This window comes from Chrysemys picta, chromosome 11, assembly GCF_011386835.1.
Source record: "Chrysemys picta bellii isolate R12L10 chromosome 11, ASM1138683v2, whole genome shotgun sequence".
NCBI classification, from domain to species: Eukaryota; Metazoa; Chordata; order Testudines; family Emydidae; genus Chrysemys; species Chrysemys picta.
In genome coordinates this window covers 633,498-657,318 of record NC_088801.1, presented here as the reverse complement: position 1 = coordinate 657,318, position 23,821 = coordinate 633,498, and the positions used below count along the sequence as shown (strand labels likewise).

General features: G+C 59.2%; 1 protein-coding gene across 1 annotated transcript; it reads left to right on the top strand.

The window, feature by feature from the left end:
• Nucleotides 1–2,965: 2,965 nt before the first annotated feature.
• CHPF (chondroitin polymerizing factor) lies at nucleotides 2,966–22,310 on the top strand. Its single transcript, XM_065561320.1, has 4 exons — nucleotides 2,966–3,255; nucleotides 10,819–11,383; nucleotides 15,002–15,184; nucleotides 19,340–22,310. The coding sequence occupies exons 1-4, from the start codon at nucleotides 3,002–3,004 to the stop codon at nucleotides 20,600–20,602; spliced, it is 2,265 nt and encodes a 754-aa protein (XP_065417392.1). The 5' UTR covers nucleotides 2,966–3,001; the 3' UTR covers nucleotides 20,603–22,310.
• Nucleotides 22,311–23,821: the final 1,511 nt, after the last annotated feature.

Below are 23,821 nucleotides of genomic sequence, written 5' to 3'. Positions count from 1 at the left end.
AAGCTTCTCTCTCTCCCCAACAGCGCTTGGTCCAATGAAAGATATCACATCTCCCGCCTCCTCTCTTGCTGGCCATTGGGTAGCTCTACCAGTGGCTTTTCCTGAGCCTTTGGCAGTGAGCAGTGTAGTGAGTGATCAGTCTCTGATAGCAATGGTCAGACCCAGTGGAGCTGCACTGCTCTGTAGTGCCCTGGCATTTCCTTTCCAGTTACTGGTACCTCCTGGCTGTGTTCTACCAGGCCCAGTAGGCAACTGAACCTGCAGTTCCTTTACGCTCTTCTCTACAGATCTGCACTGGCTGCCTTCAGTGCGAGTAGTTTAGTTTTTGGACTGAATCACTCGGAGCTGGATTTTGCATGACACCAGCTCGAACAGCTGGTGACTCTTTGGCAAACCTCTTCCCGCTTGTGTTGAGCATTTGTTCACGAATGTCATGTAATGGTGCAGCCTTTGTGTTAACACATTACTCAAACCTGGCATTGCATCACACCAGCAAGCCCTCAGGGCAGCCACTTCCCCAGTGGCTTCCAGCCAAGCGGAGGCTGGTAGATCAGGTCACAGCCTGATATGAGTGATCATGCAGCAAGAACGAGATGGGCTTCTTATACAAAACTAACTCCTCCTTCTTCTTCCGGTTCTCTTCTCTCCCCCTCGCAAGCTCCTGTTCCTGCTCTCCACCATGCCTTCCATCTACCTGCTAGCCAGGGCCTTTCTTCACAACACGTAGAATCATAAGGTTAGACCAGGGGTGGCCAACCTAAGCCTGAGAAGGAGCCAGAATTTACTAATGTACATTGCCGAAGAGCCACAGTAACACGTCAGCAGCCTCTCATCAGCTCCCCCGACGCCCTGGCTCCCAGCACCTCCTGTCCACTGGCTGCACCTCGCCTCCCTCCCAATCAGCTGTTTCCAGGCATGCAGGAGGCGGGGGGGGGGGGGGGGGAGAGCGAGGGCATGGCAGGCTCAGGGGAGGGGGCGGGAAGGGGTGGAGTGGGGGCAGGGCCTGCGGCAGAGCCAGGGGTTGAGCAGTGAGCGCCCCCCGCACCTGTAGCTCCAGCCCTGGAGTCGGTGCCTATATAAGGAGCCGCATATTAACTTCTGAAGAGCTGCATGTGGCTCCGGAGCCAGAGGTTGGCCACCCCTGGGTTAGAGGGACTGCAAGGGTCAAACTCCTTGATAGATATATTTCCCTAACCAACCTTAAGGTAACTTGAATTCTTTAATTTTATACTTATCCTACAGTTTCCCCTTCTGTGAAATAGGGACAATGAGACTGACCTTCTCTGGGGAGCGGTGAAGACTGATTCACTCCTGACTGGGAAGCTCTTTGGGAGCGAGATGGGACGTGCCAGAGAAGGGGCAAGGCTGAGGGTGGTGCAAGGTGTGGAGGGCATTCTGGGGGCAGTGCAATGTCTCACTGTGAGCTCTGTGCCGCGTTCCCAAGCAGCGGGACCTTGTTCCTGCTCCATGCAAGGAGAGTGACTGCACGCTCACTAGGGACATCGGGAACAGTCTTTGGACTCCAGTGACACCTCCCCAGGCAGGCAGCCTGAGCCCCGCCGCTCTTCATCTTCGCCCTTCTCCTCGCCTGCGGGCCTGCCCTGCCCGGGGTCCCACAGAGCCGCTTGTTTCCAGGGCTGCGAGATGAACAAGGAGCCGGGTGGGGCAGAGTCTGGCTGGGCCTCATACAGAGATCGCTAACCCAAGGGGCAGCAAAGCCCCAAGCGGCCCATTCCCAGCTGGTGCCTCTGCCCCCCAGCCAACCCCCCGCTGGCCCATCCAGCCCCCCCAGGCCTAACCCCCGCTCTGCCCTGAGCAGCCCATGCCTGGCTTGCCCCTCTGCCCCCCAGCCAACCTCTTCCCCCCATGGGCCCATCCAGCCCCCCCAGGCCCACCCCCGCTCTGCCCTGAGCAGCCCATTCCTGGCTCGCCCCTCTGCCCCCCAGCCAACCCCCTCCCCCCATGGGCCCATCCAGCCCCCCCAGGCCTAACCCCCACTCTGCCCTGAGCAGCCCATGCCTGGCTCGCCCCTCTGCCCCCCAGCCAACCCCCTCCCCCCATGGGCCCATCCAGCCCCCCCAGGCCTAACCCCCGCTCTGCCCCAAGCAGCCCATGCCTGGCTCGCCCCTCTGCCCCCCAGCCAACCCCCTCCCCCCATGGGCCCATCCAGCCCCCCCAGGCCCACCCCCTGCTCTGCCCTGAGCAGCCCATGCCTGGCTCGCCCCTCTGCCCCCCAGCCAACCCCTTCCACCCATGGGCCCAGGCCCACCCCCCGCTCTGCCCCAAGCAGCCCATTCCCACCTGGCCCCTCTGCCCCCCAGCCAACCCCCTCCCCCCATGGGCCCAGCCACCACCCCCCCAGGCCTAACTCCCGCTCTGCCCCGAACAGCCCATGCCTGGCTCGCCCCTCTGCCCCCCAGCCAACCCCCTCCCCCCATGGGCCCATCCAGCCCCCCCAGGCCTAACCCCCCGCTCTGCCCCAAGCAGCCCATTCCCACCTGGCCCCTCTGCCCCCCAGCCAACCCCCTCCCCCCATGGGCCCATCCAGCCCCGCCCGGCCCCAAGCAGCCCATGCCTGGCTCGCCCCTCTGCCCCCCCTCCCACGGGCCCATCCAGACCCACCCCCCTCTCTGCCCCCGAGGGAGGGGCCGGGAGGAGCCTGCGCGTTGCGGGACCCCCCAGGCAGCGCAGCGCAGCGAGGCCCCGCCCCTCCCGCGGAAGCCCCGCCCGCGGTGATGCCGCGCCGGGCGGGGATTGGCGGGCGCGCGCCGGGCGGGGATTGGCGGGCGGGCGGTGATGCCGCGCCGGGCGGGGATTGGCGGGCGGGCGGTGACGCGGCGCTGGGCGGGGATTGGCGGGCGCGGGCCGGGCGGGGATTGGCGGGCGGGCGGTGATGCCGCGCCGGGCGGGGATTGGCGGGCGCGCGCCGGGCGGGGATTGGCGGGCGGGCGGTGACGCGGCGCTGCTGGCGCGGGGCGCGCGCGGACACGTCGCACCCGCCATGCGCCTCTCGCTGCTGCTGCCGCTGCTGCGGCCCGCGGCGCCCGTGGCCCTCGGGGTGTCGCTGGGGCTGACGCTCAGTCTGCTCAGCGCCGGCTGGGGCCAGGCGCCCTGCGGGCCGCGCGCCGCGCGCCGCCCCGCCTCCCCGCCGCGCGCCGGCCCCGCCCGCCAACCGCCGCCCGCCGCCGCCTGGGAGCCGCGCGTGCTGCCCGCCCGGCCCGCCGCGCCCGCGCGCGCCGCCAGCAAGGCCGTCAGGTGCGGGGGGGCTGTGGGGAGATGGGGAGATGGGGGGTTGGGGGTGGGGAGATGTATGGGGGGGCCAGGGGACATGGGGGGGCTGTGGGGTGAGTTGTTGGGGGGCTGTGGGTTGAGGGGATCTGTGGGGGCTGTGGGTTGGGGGTGGGGGAGATGTATTGGGGGGCAGGGGGCATGGGGGGGGCTGTGGGTTGGGGGTTGGGGGAGATGTAGGGTGGGGGGGCAGGGGACATGGGGGGGCTGTGGGTTGAGTTGGGGGGATGTGGGGTGAGGGGATCTGTGGGTTGGGGGCTGTGTGAAGATGGAGGGTTGTTGGGGGGATGTGGGTTGAGAGGCCATGGGAAGATGGGGGGATGTGGGTTGGGGGAGAGATGGGGGGCTGTGGGTTGAGGGGATCTGTGGGGGATGTGGGTTGAGGGGCTGAGGAAAGATGGAGGGGTGGGGGGGCCAGGGGACATGGGGCTGTGGATTGAGTTGGGGGGGCTGTGGGTTGAGGGGATCTGTGGGTTGGGGGGCTGTGTGAAGATGGAGGTTGTGGGTGGGGGGATGGAGGTTGAGAGGCCATGGGAAGATGGGGGGATGTGGGTTGGGGGAGAGATGGGGGGCTGTGGATTGAGTTGTTGGGGGGGCTGTGGGTTGAGGGGATCTGTGGGGGATGTGGGTTGAGGGGCTGAGGAAAGATGGAGGGCTGTGGGTTGGGGGGATGGAGATGTAGGGTGGGGGGGCCAGGGGACATGGGGCTGTGGGTTGAGTTGTGTTGGGGGTGTGTGGGTTGAGGGGATCTGTGGGTTGGGGGGCTGTGTGAAGATGGAGGTTGTGGGTGGGGGGATGGAGGTTGAGAGGCCATGGGAAGATGGGGGGGCTGTGGGTTGGGAGGGGGGGTTTATGAAGTCACAAGTGAGGGGGGCCAGCTCCGCTCACCATCCGTGTCATAGATGGAGCCTCCCCTGCCAGGCGTCCTGCAGCCCCCATGCACCCAGTGCCCCCAGGGCTGTCCTTCCCCCCCCCCCCCCCCCCCGTATACGAGTCAGGCTCTGGGGCGCTGGCACCTTCGCTTACCATCCAATGGCACTTGCTGCGCCCGGCGCTGGGGTGCTCCGTGCCCAGGCTGGGCCAGCCCAAACCCCGTGGGGCAGAGGGCACAGCAGGGGATGCTGAGGCGAATTGGTACAGGTGCCTGATGAGTCTGGCTCCCCGGTGCCGTAGGGTGGGGAGCGGGTGTGCCAAGCACCCTGAGGCTGCCTTCCTTGAACGGAACAGCCACTGCAAGGAGACAGAGCTCACCAGGAGAGATGAGGGGGGGTGGTGGTGAGTGACAGGTCTGCCCCCTGGAAAGTAATTGGCAGCAGCCTGGCCCTGGCCCTGGCCCTGCTGTTCTCCAGCCCATTTCATACCAGCTCCACAGCCAGACACCCAGCAGCTTTCGTCCCGTGTCCCACGGCCCATCATAGTACAGGGATTGGGGTAATGGGGAGTGACCTTAAATGGGGGGCCTGGGGCAGGGGGAAGCTCAGAACTGCTGCACTGGGCAAGGTCTGTTACAGAACCATGGTACAGCTGCCTCGAATGTGAAGCGCAAGGGTGATGCTGTGGGTCTGGGGGAGAAGTGCCTAGGTGGTGGCATGTAGCTTGTCCCTAGGGCAGTGGCTGCTGTGGTGGTTCATACTGGTGCAGCTTGCATGCTGGCTTGGAGCAGTCAGTGGGGACACCATGGGCAAATATGGGGCTCCGACTCGATGCAGAAGGGGCCCTGAAGGGGTTGGGCTTCAGCTGTGGCTCAGCAGGGTGAGTGCTGCCGGCTGGCTGGATGTGCTGCCTCCATCTGCTCAGTGAGACTGACTGGTTCAACGGTTTATTGGCCCTTCCGGGAGAGCGCAGGTCTCTGCTCCTGCCGCTCAGGAAGTCTTTCTGCAGAAATAGTTTCCTTTGGGAGCAACCTGGCTGTGCACAGCCACTGCTGGCCGAGCTGGCAGTACCCCTGTTCCCAGTGCTGCTCCTCTGCGTTCTCAGACTGTTCTTGCCCCAGTGCCTTGCCTTATCACATGTTTCCTGGCCTGGCGCCTGCCCCATTGTTGACTTGTTCTCTCTATTAGGAAGCTTTTTCTCTTATCTAATGTCAACTTGCCCTGTGGTGGTTTGAGGTCATTCCACCTAGGGCTGCAATATCCCAAGCTAAACAGGGTTGGCCTGGTCAGTATTTGGATGGGAGGCCTTTGTGGACATCCAGGTGCTACAGAGAACAGGGTGAGTGACTGCAGGAGCTGGTCCCTGGGCTCAGCGCTTGGCAGTGCTGGGGCCCCGGCAGGGTGCAGCACAGAGCGCCCAGGGAATGGGCCAGAGAACGAGCCCTCTTGTCCCCTGGAGGAGGCGAGAGGGCGGGAAGTGGAGGGGCTGAATGAGGCCACTGTGCGGGAGGCAGCAGCATGGGGTGATTTCCTGTCTCTTGGCTGCACTGCATTGATTAAAACCCGAGTGATGTGAGAATCACGCAGCTCTGGCTGGGGCTGCTGTGAGTGGGGTTGGGCCCCCCAGCAGCCAGCACTGAGACCAGCTCTCTCTCACCCTTTTCACAGGCTTCAGGCGCCTTTCGTGCTGGCACTGCCTTTCACAGCCTCCCACGTTTGGGCTCTGGGTCCAGTGCCCTGGGCTCAGGAGCTGAAATCCTCCCACTTGGAGAACAGCAGAGGCCCTGTGATTGGGTGGGTGCTTGGGGAGAGCAGAGCCCAGCTGCCCCCCTCCATGGGCAGGAAAAAGCTGTCAGTGACTCACGCTGCAGGAGTGGGTCTCTGGTGTCTCCCCCAGTGCTGGTGCTGCGTGGGCAGCGGGATGCCAGAGCTCGTCTCTTTTGAGCTGTAGGACTGTGACTTGACACAGTTCACTCTGTGTGGGATGGGTCTCCTAGCAAGGGGGAGCTGCAGCAAAGCAGGTGTCTGGATGGTGGGGGGTGGGAAATGCATGGGGCAGGGGTAGCAGAATGGGGGCTCTGGGACCTTGCTGTGCTCAGATCCTTTCCATGGGCAAAAAGCTGCCCTGGAGCTGGGATTCCTGCCTGAAATGTGGGCTTAGTGGTGAGGAGGTGCCATTGCTGCTGGGCTGTGGAGAGCCCCTCCCCTCCCTGCACCTCATCAGGGGTCTGCCAATATCTTCCCACCAAGCAGACCGGGTCCCATCCCCAGCTGCCCCTTCTCTGCTGCAGCAAGTTTCATAGATTCTAGGGCTGGAAGGGACCTCGAGAGGTCATCGAGTCCAGTCCCCTGCCCTCATGGCAGGACCAAATACTATCTAGACCATCCCGGATAGACATTTATCTAACCTACTCTTAAATATCTCCAGAGATGGAGATTCCACAACCTCCCTAGGCAATTTATTCCAGTGTTTAACCACCCTGACAGTTAGGAACTTTTTCCTAATGTCCAACCTAAACCTCCCTTGTTGCAGTTTAAGCCCATTGCTTCTTGTTCTATCCTTAGAGGCTAAGGTGAACAAGTTTTCTCCCTCCTCCTTATGACACCCTTTTAGATACCTGAAAACTGCTATCATGTCCCCTCTCAGTCTTCTCTTTTTCAAACTAAACAAACCCAATTCTTTCAGCCTTCCTTCATAGGTCATGTTCTCAAGACCTTTAATCATTCTTGTTGCTCTTCTCTGGACCCTCTCCAATTTCTCCACATCTTTCTTGAAATGCGGTGCCCAGAACTGGACACAATACTCCAGTTGAGGCCTAACCAGAGCAGAGTAGAGCAGAAGAATGACTTCTTGTGCCTTGCTCACAACACACCTGTTAATACATCCCAGAATCATGTTTGCTTTTTTTGCAACAGCATCACACTGTTGACTCATATTTAGCTTGTGGCCCACTATAACCCCTAGATCCCTTTCTGCCGTACTCCTTCCTAGACAGTCTCTTCCCATTCTGTATGTGTAAAACTGATTTTTCCTTCCTAAGTGGAGCACTTTGCATTTGTCTTTGTTAAACTTCATCCTGTTTACCTCAGACCATTTCTCCAATTTGTCCAGATCATTTTGAATTATGACCTTGTCCTTCAAAGCAGTTGCAATCCCTCCCAGTTTGGTATCATCCGCAAACTTAATAAGCCTACTTTCTATGCCAATATCTAAGTCGTTAATGAAGATATTGAACAGAGCCGGTCTCAAAACAGACCCCGGCGGAACCCCATTTGTTATGCCTTTCCAGCAGGTTTGGGAACCATTAACAACAACTCTCTGAGTACGGTTATCCAGCCAGTTATGCACCCACCTTATAGTAGCCCCATCTAAATTGTATTTGCCTAGTTTATCGATAAGAATATCATGCCAGACTGTATCAAATGCCTTACTAAAGTCTAGGTATGCTACATCCACCGCTTCTCCCTTATCCACAAGACTCGTTATCCTATTAAAGAAAGCTATCAGATTGGTTTGGTTTGACAGGTTTGGTTCTTTACAAATCCATGCTGGCTATTCCCTATCACCTTACCACCTTCCAAGTGTTTGCAGATGATTTCCGTAATTACTCACACCATTATCTTCCCTGGCACAGAAGTTAAACTAACTGGTCTGTAGTTTCCTGGGTCGTTTTTATTTCCCTTTTTATAGATGGGCACTATATTTGCCCTTTTCCAGTCTTCTGGAATCTCTCCCGTCTCCCATGATTTTCCAAAGATAATAACTAGAGGCTCAGATACCTCCTCTATTAGCTCCTTGAGTATTCTGGGATGCATTTCATCAGGCCCTGGTGACTTGCAGGCATCTAACTTTTCTAAGTGATTTTTTAACTTGTTCTTTTTTTATTTTATCTGCTAAACCTACCCCCTTCCCCTTAGCATTCACTATGTTAGGCATTCCTTCAGACTTCTAGTTTGAGCTCATTTTGTGCCTTTGCCTTTCTAATCTTGCCCCTGCATTCCTGTGTTGTTTGCCTATAAGTTCAGGCCTCTCGGTCTCACCTCCTTTGGGGCTGCCTCATGTTCATCACACCTCTGCTGCGCCAGCCTTACCCGCCGCATCTCGCAGAACCTCTCCTTGCCCTGCCCGGCATCCTCCCGTCAGTGCCCGCCAGTGGTGCAGCTGCCCTGTCATGGGCCTGCCAGTTGGTGTGAGCCACGTGGCAACTAGGAGAGCTGGGTTTATAGGTTTGGGACCCTTGAGCTGAGCCTCTTGCTACCGCCACCCTCCCCCATTGCACACCCAGCTGCCTAATTAGACTGAGCTCTATGGGGCAGGGCCCACCCGGCTCTGGGTCTGCACAACCCTGGTGCACTAATCAGGGCGCTCTCTGCAGCCATCCATAAGGAACAGCCCCCAGCTGAGTGGGCGGGACTGTGGAGCTGTGACCCACCCTTGGCCCTGCCTGAGTGGGGCTGGCTGGTGTGCAGGGCCCACTGGAATCGGGCGCGTAGGCCTGTCCCTTACCAATGCCCTGGGGCGGGTGGGGAGCTGTCCCAGAGCTTCCCCTGGGCCTTGTGTCCGCCCTGGCGTGTGCTCCATTGAATGTGGGAGCCCTGGTGCGTGACCAGGGGGCAGCTTTGCTGCATGTATGCCCTATCCAGAGACTCTCCTGGGCTGCCCCATGTTGCCAACAGCAAACTTCTGCACCCACCGAGGCCGGTGGGGGTCTCCATCCCAGGACATGCAGCTGCTTTGCTCCACTCAAGCTGCACCCTGCTCCCTCCCAAGAAGGGTTTGTTCGGGGTGCTGTGGTGCCCTGTCAGCAGGGGAGCATATCCCACCCCTCCTGCAGTCCAGTGGGCTCTGCATAGCGGCTCCCTGGCACAGACGGGGACCTGGCTCGGGCCCCCTTGGCACAGTTGTGGGTTGCAGCATGTGTCACAGGCCAGGCCTGTGGCGGCAACGGGAAGCCTGGGTTAGCAGTGGCTGGGTTGGTGCTGCCCGGGCCCATGGTGTCTGTGTCGCCCTGTGTGTGGCACGTTCCTTAACCTCTGGGACCAAGGCAGGTCATGTCCCCCTTCCTGGATGCTGGTTCGGGGGAGGGAAGGAGAAGCGTGGTCAGCAAACTCCCTTTCTCTCCACCCACGACATATATCCCGGGGCCACCCGCTGCAGAGCTGGGAGGACACATGCTCACACACATCCCTCTTCCGGGCCTCACCCTGCCTTATCCTGCTCCTGTGTGGGGAATTAGGAATTAGCCTCTTTAGAGCACCATGTGGCTGCTGGAGCTGCAGAGGGCTGGGATGTCCCCTGGGCAGGGGAGGGGGTTCTGGAGGACCAGAGAGGCCCATCCGAAGGCTGGCTGTCGGCTGTTCTGGTCTGTATAGGTTTTATACTGTGCTTGTCCCTGCTGCATCTGGGCCCCTTCCAGTGGGGCATTCAGCCAAGTGACTCCACATCTGCCACGTGTTCGTTCTCTTGTCCGCTCCCCAAGGGAAGGGGCATGTGCTGCGGGGAGTCTGGATTTGGGTCTATTTTAATAATATAAATGTGCCTGTTGCTGTGAGTGCATTGGAGGAGGTGGGTCGAGAAAACATGCCTGATGCTTGGAGGCTTGTGAGAGTCCTTAGTTCATGGGGGTTCTGCTGGGGTTCCCCATAACCTGGGATGTCCCCTCACTTACCTCTGCCCCAGCTATTCACCCCCGCAATTCTCTTGGTGCCATGACATTCTCTGCGGGGAGGGAATCTCCATGCTTGGAGCTGAAGCTGAGACCTGGTGAGGGCACGTATTGGGTATCTGTGCTGGGGCAGTCTCTGTGCCGGGCTGGTGGGAGGGACCATTGGCTGCCCCTGTGTCAGTGTGGGAGTCCTGGGGGTCTCAGACACACGAGGGGCCCCTGCAGGCGTGGCTGGGGGATTAGTGGGTGTGGCCCAATGTGCAGAGCACTGGACTGGGATGCAGGAGCTCTGGGTTCTCTTCCTGGCTCTGCTACTGGCCTGCTGGGTGCTCTGGGGCCAGTCACTGCCCATCCCTACGATGGGGTTGGTGACGCTGACGTCCTTGTGAACCGCTTTGAGAGCTGTGCAGGAAACGTGCCAGACAGGAGCAGGGCTAGCCAGGGCGGCGCTCTCTGCAGACGGGAGAAGGTGGCGAAGGGCAGCCGAGGTCACAGCGGCATTGGGGACTGTGGGAGGGGTTCTGCACCAGGCCCAGGCTGTGAGAACAGGGTAGCTCGCTGGTGTTGTGAGGGGATGCCATGGGGGGAAGGGGCTTGTGGCTCTGGCTGGGGACTTGCTGTGTATCCTGCCCCCACCCAGCCCCTAGTCTCCCACTCCCCAGCCCTTGCCCTGAATGTATCCTGCCCTGGAAGGACCCCTGCTGGGCAGAGATGGGGATAGCTGGTCATCACCTACCCCTCTGCCCCGCACCCCTGCATCTCTGCAAGCTTCCTCACAGCAGTGCCCTGCCTGAATCCAGCCGTACTCAGTGGCTCAGACGCAGCTCATCTGTGGTTTGGGGAGAAGCCCAGAAATCCAGAGCTGTGCCGTGACTCGCATGGTCAGCGGGATCAGCCCTGCGGGGCTCGGGCAGGTTTGAGCCTGGCTGGCTGGTGGCAGGTTCCCTGGGCTGGGGAAAAGGCTCCCTGACATGCACTCTCTGCCCTTCCAGGACGCGGTACATCAGTACGGAGCTGGGCATCCGGCAGCGGCTCTTTGTGGGCGTGCTCACCTCCAAGAACACGCTGAACACGCTGGCTGTGGCCGTGAACCGCACACTGGGGCATCGGCTGGAGCGGCTGGTGTACTTCACGGGCACGCGGGGCCGCAAGGTGCCGCACGGCATGACAGTGGTGACACATGGCGATGAGCGGCCCATTTGGAACATGTACCAGACCATCAAGTACATGCTGGACCACTACGTGGGCGACTTCGACTGGTTCTACCTGGTGCAGGACGACACCTACACGGAGGCCCATCGCGTCAGCCGCCTGGTCGCCCACCTCAGCATCGACACCCTCCTCTACCTGGGCCGGCCTGAGGAGTTCATTGGTGGTGACACCGAGGGGCGCTACTGCTACGGTGGCTTCGGCTACCTGCTCTCCCGCAGTCTGCTGCTGCGCCTGCAGCCCCACCTGGAGAACTGTCGCAACGACATCCTGAGCGCCCGGCCCGACGAGTGGCTGGGGCGCTGCATCATCGACTACACGGCAATCAACTGCGTGGAGGAGCACGAGGTCAGAGCGCCCCCCTCGCCCCCACCCTGGCCCCCTTCCCCAATCAATCCCACACTGGCCCCCTCCTCCCCATCAACCCTCACCCCTTCATTGATTCCCTGCCTCCATCAACCCCTGGCCCCTCACCCCCACACTGGCCCCCTCCTTCCAATCAACCCTCACCCCTTCATTGATTCCCTGCCTCCTTCAACCCCTGGCCCCTCACCCCCACACTGGCCCCCTCCTTCCAATCAACCCTCACCCCTTCATTGATTCCCTGCCTCCATCAACCCCTGCCCCCTCACCTCCACACTGACCCCCCTGACCTCATCAACCCCCACCCTGGCTCCCTGCCCCCATCAACCTCCACCATGGCCCCCTCCTCCCCATCAACCCTTACCCCTTCATTGATTCCCTGCCTCCATCAACCCCTGCCCCCTCACCTCCACACTGACCCCCCTGACCCCATCAACCCCCACCCTGGCCCCCTGCCCCCATCAACCTCCACTCCCACCCTGGCCCCCTGCCCCCATCAACCTCCACCATGGCCCCCTCCTCCCCATCAACCCTCACCCCTTCATTCATTCCCTGCCTCCATCAACCCCTGCCCCCTCACCTCCACACTGACCCCCCTGCCCCCATCAACCTCCACCCCCACCCTGGCCCCCTGCCCCCATCAACTTCCACCATGGCCCCCTCCTTCCAATCAACCCTCACCCCTTCATTGATTCCCTGCCTCCATCAACCCCTGCCCCCTCACCTCCACACTGACCCCCCTGACCTCATCAACCCCCACCCTGGCTCCCTGCCCCCATCAACCTCCACCATGGCCCCCTCCTCCCCATCAACCCTTACCCCTTCATTGATTCCCTGCCTCCATCAACCCTTCCCCCCTCACCTCCACACTGACCCCCCTGACCCCATCAACCTCCACCCCCACCCTGGCCCCCTGCCCCCATCAACCTCCACCATGGCCCCCTCCTTCCAATCAACCCTCACCCCTTCATTGATTCCCTGCCTCCATCAACCCCTGCCCCCTCACCTCCACACTGCCCCCCCTGACCCCATCAACCCCCACCCTGGCCCCCTTCCCCAATCAATCCCACCCTGGCCCCCTCCTCCCCATCAACCCTCACCCCTTCATTGATTCCCTGCCTCCATCAACCCCTGCCCCCTCACCTCCACACTGACCCCCCTGACCTCATCAACCCCCACCCTGGCCCCCTGCCCCCATCAACCTCCACCATGGCCCCCTCCTTCCAATCAACCCTCACCCCTTCATTGATTCCCTGCCTCCATCAACCCCTGCCCCCTCACCTCCACACTGCCCCCCCTGACCCCATCAACCCCCACCCTGGCCCCCTTCCCCAATCAATCCCACCCTGGCCCCCTCCTCCCCATCAACCCTCACCCCTTCATTGATTCCCTGCCTCCATCAACCCCTGCCCCCTCACCTCCACACTGACCCCCCTGACCTCATCAACCCCCACCCTGGCCCCCTGCCCCCATCAACCTCCACCATGGCCCCCTCCTTCCAATCAACCCTCACCCCTTCATTGATTCCCTGCCTCCATCAACCCCTGCCCCCTCACCTCCACACTGCCCCCCCTGACCCCATCAACCCCCACCCTGGCCCCCTTCCCCAATCAATCCCACACTGGCCCCCTCCTCCCCATCAACCCTCACCCCTTCATTGATTCCCTGCCTCCATCAACCCCTGCCCCCTCACCTCCACACTGCCCCCCCTGACCCCATCAACCCCTGCCCCCTCACCCCCACACTGCCCCCCCGACCCAATCAACCTCCACCCCCACCCTGGCCCCCTGCCCCAATCAATCCCACACTGGCCCCCTCCTTCCCATCAACCCTCACCCCTTCATTGATTCCCTGCCTCCATCAACCCCTGCCCCCTCACCTCCACACTGACCCCCCTGACCCCATCAACCCCCACCCTGGCCCCCTTCCCCAATCAATCCCACACTGGCCCCCTCCTTCCAATCAACCCTCACCCCTTCATTCATTCCCTGCCTCCATCAACCCCTGGCCCCTCAACCCCACACTGACCCCCCTGACCCCATCAACCCCTGACCCCTCACCCCCACACTGACCCCCCTGACCCAATCAACCCCTGCCCCCATCAACCTCCACCATGGCCCCCTCCTCCCCATCAACCCTCACCCCTTCATTCATTCCCTGCCTCCATCAACCCCTGGCCCCTCAACCCCACACTGACCCCCCTGACCCCATCAACCCCCACCCTGGCCCCCTTCCCCAATCAATCCCACACTGGCCCCCTCCTTCCAATCAACCCTTACTCCTTCATTGATTCCCTGCCTCCATCAACCCCTGCCCCCTCACCTCCACACTGACCCCCCCTGACCCCATCAACCCCCACCCTGGCCCCCTGCCCCCATCAACCTCCACTCCCCACCCTGGCTCCCTGCCCCCATCAACCTCCACCATGGCCCCCTCCTCCCCATCAACCCTCACCCCTTCATTCATTCCCTGCCTCCATCAACCCCTGCCCCCTCACCTCCACACTGACCCCCCTGACCCCATCAACCCCCACCCCCCACATTGGCCCCCTCTGCCCCATCAACCCTCACCCTCTCATTGATCCCCTGCCCCCTTTGCCCCCACACTGACCTCTCTGCCCTGTGACGGGTTTCCCCCAGGGTGCCGCCTGGAACTGGGGTACCCCTGAGCCCGCCTGACCCACCAGGCTGGGTTCCCTTTACACTATACTGCTGTGCAGCCTGCCAAGCCCCCCCCCAGGCTTCAGCCTGCCCTTTACCAGCACACACCGGTAGGGACACCCCCGCTGCAGGAACACACACGCCGAAATCAGCGCTGCGTGGGAAGGCTCAGCTAAGGAACTGCCCAGTACTCAAGTGAACACCCCCCTCTAGAGGGCAAACCCAAAAATATACCGGCTTGCTCTGCACGGAGATCTGTACAGCGTAAGCTCATGAAATTCGCCCCCTTCCTCAACGTGGAGAGGAATATACACAGCTTTATGCCCCAAGTATGATTTTCCCCACACTGGTTTTAGACAAAACAAAACCAAGTTTATTAACTACAATAGATAGATTTTAAGTGATTATAAGGGATAGCAAATGGATCAAAGCAGATTACCTAGCAAATAAAACAAAAACACAAACTAAGCTTAATATACTAAAGAAATTGGGTATGAGTAGCAAATTCTCACCCAAAGGGTATGTCTGCACTTGCAGAGTTTTTGTGTTGTCAGTTTCACCGGTGATAGGGAACCAGTGAAAGTAAAGCGCTGGTTTGTGTACTCACTTAATTCCTCAGGCATCAGAGTGTTTACATTAGCAGCACTTCCATCGCCCTTCCCTGCTGTTTGGCTGCTTTCCCCGCCACATCTACAAGCAAAGGGAAAGGGAGTTTCAAACTTCCGGGGGCTTACAGGGGCAGGGGCGGACGTCCCTTTACCTGGCATCAGAGCAGTGGAGTTGCTGGCCAGAATGGTCACTTTTGGAACTGTGGGATATCCTCTGGAGACCAAAAAGTGTTTACACAGGTAGAACCCCATCTCAGGGCCTGCAGTACCAGTACTTGGAGCTGGGATTAGGGTGTGATTTGGGGCAAGCTTGACCCCCTCTCTCTCCGGTTCAGGGCCTGCGGTACCAGTACTTTGAGCTGGGGAAGAACACGGACCCGGAGCGGGAGAGCGACCCCCGTTTCCAGAGCGCGTTCACTGCCCATCCCGTGCTGGACGCTGTCCAGATGTACAGGTTGCACAAGCACTTTGCCCAGGTGGAGCTGGAGAGGACCTACCAGGAGATCCAGCAGCTCCAGGTGAGGCCTGGCACCGGGGGAGGGGGAGTGTAGAGTGTAGAGCTCTGAGTCAGATGGGCAGGGAACAGCCTGGCTACGGCTTGCGTCACCTTGCCCCAGGGAGGCGTCTCATTCAATCTCAATCTGCTTTACCTGCCTTAACGAGGCAGCCAGAGCACAGAATCCCCACGGCCTGTGCCCTGGCGCAGGGGCCAGGCATCTTCCTTCACCCTCTGTGCTGGTGATTGACCCTGGCAGAGACGGTTCTGCCAGGAGAATGGGCCTGCCAGGGTGGCGGAGCATGCTCTCTGCGGGCAGTTACTCTGGTGGATCTGGGCTGGCCTGATCTCTGAGCTCAGCCTGGCACTATTGCCTGGCTCAAGTGCACCCACTGCTGGCTGCCTTCCTCCTGCAGGGTTTCATCCGTTTGTTTCTTTTAAAGGCAGAAAGGATCCCTGTGATGGAGGTTATGCTCTGACCTCTGCATAACACAGGCCGAGAATGTCCTCGAAACAGTCCCTGGCTGAACTAGAGCAGATCTTCTAGGAATGTCTAGTCTTGATTTAAAAACTTCCGGTGCTAGGGAATTTTCCATGACCCTTGGTAAAGAGTTCCAGTGGGTAATTACTGTCACTTTAAAATGTGCACCTTATTTCTAGGCTGAATTTGTCTAGCTTCAACTTCCAGCCATTGGATCATGTTAGACCTTTCTCTGCTAGATAGAAGAACCTTCTACTATCAGATTTCTGTTCCCCGTGTAGGTACTTGTAGACGTGATCAAGACACCCTTAACCTTCTTTTTGTTAAGCTCCTGGAGTCTGTCACTATAAGGCAGGGCTTCCACTCTGTTAATCATTCTTGTGGCTCTTCTCTGAACCCTCTCCAATTTATAAACACCCTTGAATTGTGAACAGCAGAATAGGACACAGGATTCCAGCAGCCATTGCACCAGTGCCGAATACAGAGGTAATATAATACCCCTTCTCCTACTTGATATTCTAAGGATGGCATTAGCCCCTTTGGCCACAGCATTTCACTGGGAGCTCATGTTCAGCTGGTTATCCACCACGACCCGCTGCTTCCCCAGATACAATTCCCCATTCTGTAAGTATGGCTACATTCTTTGTTCTTAGATGTATGTCTTTGCATTTGGCCGTACTAAAAACGCATTGTTTGCTTGCGCCCAGCTTACCAAGAAATCCAGGTCATTCTGTATTGATGATTTGTCTCTCTTCTTTATTTATTTTTCCCCCAGTCTCTTGTCATCTGCAAACTTTTTCTGTGATTTTGTTTTTTCAAAGCCATTGATAAACATGCTAAATAGCATAGGGCCATAAACTGTTCCCTGCAGGACTCCATTAGAAACACGCCGGCTCAATGATGATTTCCCATTTACAATTACATTTTGAGACCTAGTAGCCAGTCTTTAATCCATTTAACGTGTGGCCATGTTGATTTTTTTTTTTTTGTATTTTTCTAGTTTATTAATTGAGTTGTCACGCGGTGCCAAATCAAACCCCTTACAGAACCGTGTAGATGTAATATATTTACTAACCGTTATCAACCAAGCTTGTAATCTCATAAAAAAACCATGGTTATTCTGACAAGATCTATTTTCCATAAACCCATGTCGATTGGTATTAATTACATTACCTTCTTTTAATTCTTTATTAATGGAGTCCCGTTTCAACTGTCCCATTATTTTGCCTAGGGCTGATGTCAGACAGATAGGCCTATAATTCCTCAGGTCATCCCATTTACCCTTTTTGAATATTAACACAATAGCTTTCTGCCGGTCCTCCGAAAATTCCCCAGGGTTCCATGACTCGTTAAAAATCAAGATTTAATGGTCTGGAGACTTTCTGTGCTAGCTCTTCTAAAACTCTTGAAGGCAGGTTATCCAGACCTGCTGATTTAAAAATGTCTGAATGTAATAGTTGCTGTTTAACATCTCCAGAGTTATTCTTGGAATGGAAAGTATTTGATCATCATGTGACATGACGACATCATCTGGCTTTCTTCCACCTCCAGAACAGAAATATTTATTGAACACTTCAGCTTTTTCGCATTATCATTGACAGTTCTACCATTTGCATCTAGTCATGGACCAATTCCATGGGTAGGGTTCCTTTGGCTCTTGATATACTTTAAACCCCCTCCTTTTTATTGTCTGTAACTCTGCTGGGCGGGTGCCACCTGCGCTGAGCCGGCTGGGACGGAGCCGCAAGTCGCTCTGGTAACAGGAATCCCGACTGGGTGTCTATCTGTACCGAAGCCAGAGCTCTTGGCCCTGGCCTCAGGAGATAATGCCCTGGCCCCTGACCTTCCCGGTGCCTGTGAATCCCCACGGCCATGCAGAGGCCCCTCTGAGTGTCCCTGTTGTTAGTGTTTGACGTGTAACAAATCCTGGAGCACCGAGTAAGTACCTGGGGACTGGAGAAAAGCCAACATGGCACCAGCCTGCGAGTGTGTGTGGCTGAATCACAGGTTTCGATGATAAAGGTAACTGTGTTACCATGATATACCGAGATGCTGTAAGGCATGTTTTAGCCCCACATGGTGTTTTTGATTAAACAAAAAAACTCCGCAGAATCAATGCAGCCTGTCTGAAATGGATTAAAAACCGGTGAACAGATCTCCAGAAGTCATTCTAAATGGGAAATTGTCATCCGCTGGGGGTCTGTCTATTGGGGTCCTGCAGGGCTCTGTTCTTGGCCCAGTGCTATTCAATATCTTTTATCAGTGAAGTGGAATTCAAATAAAATCACTGCTGGTAAAATCTGCAAATGACACAAATGGGTTGAGTTGTAAATAAGGATGGGGACAGGTCTGTGACACAGCCTGGCCTGGATCATGAACAACGTATGTTTTAACACCACCAAATGCGAGGTCATACACCTAGGAAAAAAGACTGTAGGTCACACTTACGAGATGGGGACTGTATCCTGGACACATTGAACAGGATTTAGGGGTCACGGTAGGTAACCAATTGAACGTGAGTGCCCAGTGCAGTGCTGTAGCTAAATGGGCGAACGTGATCCCTAGCTGTATAAGCAGGGGAATGCCAAGTGGAAGCAAGGAGGTGGTATTCCCTCTGTGTATGGCGTTAGACAGCAGGACTGCATACTGTGTCCAGTTCTGGTGTCAACCCTTCAAACAGAGCATTGGAAAAACGGGGTCTCGGAAAAGAGCTACAGAAGGGATTTGAGATCTGAAAAGCTGCCTGACAGTGAGAGACTAAGGCAGCTCAATCTATTCAGTTCATCCAAGAGAAGGCTATGAAGTGCCTTGGGCACACGTACTGTACAAGTACTGACACAGGTAGATTTCTCCTGACCGAGGTCTCTAATCCAGCAGACAAGGCAGAGCGAGACCCAGTGGCTGGAGCTGAAGTGAGACCTGTTCAGAGTAGAAATGAGGCACAGATGTTTAACGGGGCGGGGAATTAACCACTGGCACAGGTCACCTAGGGACCAGACTGAGTTCTAAAGGTCCTGCCCCCAGCTCAGCCAGGAGTGGGAGGCTGGATGCAGGAGTTGCTGGGGAGGATCTCAGACTGGGAGAGGGGGTTGGACCCTTCTGGCCTGTCTGTGAATTTGTAAACATTATATGATGGTAGCGCCCACAGGCCCCGCTCAGGATCGGGCCCCGTCGTGCCGGGTGGGCATGGTCAGAGCCAGTCCCTGCCCTGAAGGGCTCAGCCTGAAGACCCAGCCAAGGGGGGGAGGCGGGAGCCGGGCCTGGGACGGCCGCCGGGGGGGAGGTGGGAGCCGGGCCCGGGACGGCAGATGAGCTGGGGGGATTGGCCAACCAGCCGGGGTCACTGTAGGGTTTGTGTAACTTTGGGGAGAGACGGCTGAGGAATAGTCGCAGCTCCTTATTGGAAGGGTTGGTGCTGCCATCTGGTGGGGGAATGTGTCCTTGCATAGCTAACAGACTGCGTCCCCGTCCCCTGGAGTGACAAGGTGGGGGAGGTCATACCTTTTATTGGACCAACTTCGTCTGGCGAGAGAGACACTTTCGAGCCACACAGAACTCCCCTAGAAACTCTGGGATTTGGTAGGAAACTGGGGGTGACTGTGTGCCTGGGAGGAGCTAGGCCAAGCCGTGGAGGGTTGGTGTGGGGGAGTGGAGGGTGTCTTGTTCCTGCTTCAACTCCCCTCCCTCCTCGTGCAGCTGGAGATCCAGAACACCAGCAGCCTGTCTGCGGACGGAGACCACGGCGCCATATGGCCCGTGGGCATCACACCCCCGTTCCAGCCCAAGACGCGCTTCGAGGTGCTGCGCTGGGACTACTTCACGGAGGAGCAGTTGTACTCGTGCGTGGATGGTTCCCCCAAGTGCGAGCTGCACGGCGTGGACATGGCTGACGTGGCCGACGTGGTAGCCATGGCCATGGAGGAGCTGAACCGCAAGTACCAGCCCGTGCTGCACATCCGCAAGCAGCAGTTGGTGAACGGGTACCGGCGCTTCGACCCCACACGGGGCATGGAGTACACGCTGGACCTGCAGGTGGAGGTGGTGACGCAGAAGGGGCACAGCCGCTCGGTCGTCAAGCGTGTGCACCTGGTACGGCCCCTCAGCGAGGTGGAGATCATCCCCATGCCCTACGTGACTGAGGCCAGCCGCATCAATGTCATCCTGCCGCTGACAGCGCATGACCGGGACCACGCTAGCCACTTCCTGGAGGTGTACGCGGCGGCCGCCTTCGAGAGCAGCGAGAATGCCGTGCTCACCTTCCTCTTCATCTACGACCCCTTCGAGGCCCAGCAGGTGGCACAGAACGACATCTTCGCCCCGGTCAAGGCCAGGATCACAGAGTACGAGCGCAAGTACGCCGAGTTGAAGATCCCCTGGATCAGCGTCAAGACAGACGCGCCCTCCCAGATCAAGGTCATGGACATCATCTCCAAGAAGCACCCCGTGGACACGCTTTTCTTCGTGGCCAGCGTGGACACCGAGGTTACCACTGACTTCCTGAACCGTTGCCGCATGAACACCATCAACAGCTGGCAGGTCTTCTTCCCCATCCACTTCCAGGGCTACAACCCGGCCATCGCTTACCACAACCAGGCGCAGCCCGCCACCCTGGATCTGATGCGGGACGCTGGGCGCTTTGACCGAGACATCTTCCACGAGGCCTGCTTCTACAACGCCGACTACATGGCTGCGCGCACCCGCATGGCGGGCGACGTGCAAGAGAATGAAGACATCTTGGAGACCCTGGACATCTACGACATGTTCATCAAGTACTCCAGCCTGCACGTCTTCCGGGCCATGGAGCCCGCCCTGCTGCAGCGCTACCGGCAGCACGTCTGCAACCCCCGCCTCAGCGAGGAGATCTACCACCGCTGCATGCAGAGCAACCTGGAGGGGCTGGGCTCCCGCTCTCAGCTGGCCATGGTGCTCTTCGAGCAGGAACAGGGCAACAGCACCTGAGCTGCAGGAGGGGCTGGCTCGGCCAGCCTCCCCACGGCCTGCCCCACCTGCTCTGCTGGCTCTGGTTGTTCTCCCCCTCCCGCGTGGTGCAGCAGAATGCCTCCCTGCAGACAATGGGCTGGATGGGGGCGGGGGAGTGTGGGGGATGGGCTCAGACCATCAGCTCTAGACTAGTGCTGGCACTGGCTGGGCTGGGGTGCTGATAGGGGACCTGTGATCTCCTGGGGCTGGGGAGACTCACCTGGGAGCTGGTTAGAGGATGGGGCTGGGAGCCAGGCCGCCTGGGTTCTGATCCCAGCTCTGCTCTGGACCCTGTCTGGTTTCAGTGTCTCCCTCTCCCCTCTTTTCATGGGGCAGTGATACTGAGCAGCCCCTGGGAGGGGGGTTCATGGGGGCTGGCACTTGCACTTGTCCTGACTCTGGGCTGGGCAGGGCCCCATGAAATGCCCTGGAAGGCTGAGAGTGACTGGTGGAGGAGGCTGGAGACTGCAGTGGGGCTGGGGTCTCTCCCTGTCTCCTCCACACAGCGCATCGGCCATGTTGGGGCTGCCACCTCCTGGAGCAGCGTGGACCCTCTGCTCCTGTGTGCACAGGATGCCTGGCCCTGCCCCGCAGTGTGCAGCTTTGCCGGGCTTTGCGTGCTGGTGAGTGTGGGGCGTTGATGTGTGTAGAGTGACTTGTGGGGACAGGGCTGGCCATGCGACTCCATCCCGCAGCAAGGTGCAGCACCCCGTCTCTTGCCCTCTGCCCCATGGACTCCGCTGGCTCCGGTGGGCTGAGGCTCCCCTCCCCCTCCTGCGGCTGGCAGGGTGGGGGGCTCCGGCCCTGGAGCACGTGGCTTTAAAGAGTAATTGCCTGGCTTTGCCCCCCAGGTGCTGGCCACTTGGGGTTGGAGGCTCTGAGAGCCCCGTTTGGCATGGTGTGGGGTGCTCCTGCCCTGTCACTCAGCCCCGCACCCACAGCGTCCCTGGGGTGCTGCAGGGCAGGAGGGATTAGAGCTGCAGGGTATAATGGGCCCGATCCAGGACTCTGTGTCCCAGGGAGCTCAGGGTGCCGGCTCCTGTCCTGAACGCGCAGCGTGGGCTCTGGGCAGCTGGAACCTGCTGCTGGAGACCGGGGGTGGGGTGGGGGGAGGGTTTCTCTGGTACGGATGGAGCAATAAGGCATTAATGTCAGTGCAGTGCAGCTCTGGCAATAACCCGCTGGCCGAAGCACTCCAGGCTTTGGGGGGAGGGGGAAGCCTACAGGGATCGGGCCCCAGGACGTGTGGGTGCAGGGGAGACCGGGGGTCCCTCTATTCATTGACTGTGTGCTGCTCCCCATGGGAATCATGACCCAGGCCGGTTTGGCCTCAGCAGTATTTTAACAGGACGGGAGGAGGCTGTAGCCCTCGGACGCCCTGTCCCCATTGGCCGCAGGCAGAGCCCTGTGCAGGGACACGTCCGCTGGGATCGGGCCCTTCTCCGAGCAGGCATTGACTCCTGGCTTCTCCGAGGAACGGTGCTCTCTGCACTGAGCTCGCCGGGTGGCCGTGCCTGGGGAGTGGGCAGTGCCCGGGGCTGACCCCACTCAGTGCTGCTGGGGCTGCCGGGCTGCAATGTGAGTCTCCAAGGAGAAAGTGACCGAGGGCCAGACTCGGCTCCAGGTTTATATTTAATGGCAGGGTTGGGTTATTGTGTTTACACTGCAATAAAACGGAGAGGACGAACTAGTCTGGCTGTGAATTCTTCCCTGCGGGAGGGGTGGGCGGGGCAGCAGGCACCAGAGGAGGGGAGAGGGAGTTGTACCTGGGTGTCAGAGCTGGGCTCGGAGCAGGGCGAGGAAGGGGGGCCAGCGCCTGGTGGGGGAGGGTCCCAGGGCAGGGCTGTCCCTCCTTTGCTGTGCAGCTGGTGGGCGGCTGTGGCTGTGCAGGGAGACCGGGCGCTAATGCCCCCGTGTGCTGCCCTGGCCGGGGAGCCTTGGGGCTCTGCAGCAGAGCCAGGGTGAGGCTGCTGCGCTCTGCCTGCTGGGGAGCTCTGGGTGCATTCATCCCAAAGCACCTTCCTGCCCTAGTTCTTAGCAAGACACCAGCCTGCCCACCCCAGCCCCCTCCATCCCTGGCTGTGAGAAGGGGGCCTGTGCTTACCTAGAAAAGACCACGGCCTTTAACAAAATCTAGCAGGTTATTTGCAGCATGCGAGGAGCTGTGGCAGGGAGAACCCATCGCCAGGCAGGATGAGGAAATGCACGAACACTTACACCCGAGGCAGAAAGCCGGTTCCCCCCTGGGTACAGACGGCTCCGTAAAAGCCACCGCAGCAGCCGTGCTGTGCCGCAGGGAAGCTCTCTGGGGGAAAACGGGGAAGTGGCAACTTGGACTGTGGTGCCTGTTTTCACTCTGGATTTAGCATCGTGCGCCGATGCGCAGTGTGGGAGTGCGACGTGCCGGCCACGCTGACCTAGAGCTCCCTGCCCACCATCCGTCAGGTGGGGCACTGCTTGCTAATCTCCCCGCAGGGGGAAAGCACCTCAGCCCCCAGGGAAGAGAGGCTCCTCGCCCCTGTGCCCCGTCCCCTCCCTCTCTGCCTCAGTGTTCTCGTCAACAGCAGGACTCTGCAGTGAGGGGGAAAGAACGGAGCCGGCTGCGGGGTAACGTACATGTCCTCCCTCGTATCCAGTAGGGCAGGAAGGTCGCCCTGGCATGAGCCCGCTGGTGACAGGGCCCTGAGGACACTGATTTCACGGCCTGCGTGGAAATAGCGGCATTAGCGGAATTCCCCAGCTTTTTCCAATGCGGGGGAGGTGGAAGTGCACATCCCTGCTTCTGCACCGGTGCTGAGGCGGTGGCTGCTCGTGGGGCGTCACTGGGCTGGTCCCCTCCTGGAGGGGACAGGGAGGGGCAAGCGGGTCCTGTCCTGGGGCGTGGGGGGCTGAACCCCACCTGGACGAGCAGCGAGAGCCAGCGCAGTGCGTACATCAGCAACATGGCGCCGGATGGGCCAGCCCGGGGCAGGGATCGGGGCCTGGCTCACCCTGCGCCCAGCTCCCGCTCAGGCTGCTGCTGTTTCCTGCCCAGCTGGCGGGGTTCGGGGGTGGCACTGACGGCACAGAGCTTCGGGGCCTGGCCTGGCTCACACCAGCGTCTGCAGGCCGGGGAGACACTGGAGCGCTGGCTGTGAGGAGCGGAGACCATGCAGAGACAATGGGCACCCGCTGACCAGTGACGAACACCGAGCGGCA

Bases quoted from the DNA above. Each gene is read 5' to 3' on its own strand.
- CHPF (XM_065561320.1), top strand. From the start codon at position 3,002: ATGCGCCTCTCGCTGCTGCTGCCGCTGCTGCGGCCCGCGGCGCCCGTG. The intron at 11,384-15,001 runs GTCAGAGCGCCC...TCTCCGGTTCAG, and splicing joins ACTGCGTGGAGGAGCACGAG to GGCCTGCGGTACCAGTACTT. The intron at 15,185-19,339 runs GTGAGGCCTGGC...CTCCTCGTGCAG, and splicing joins AGGAGATCCAGCAGCTCCAG to CTGGAGATCCAGAACACCAG.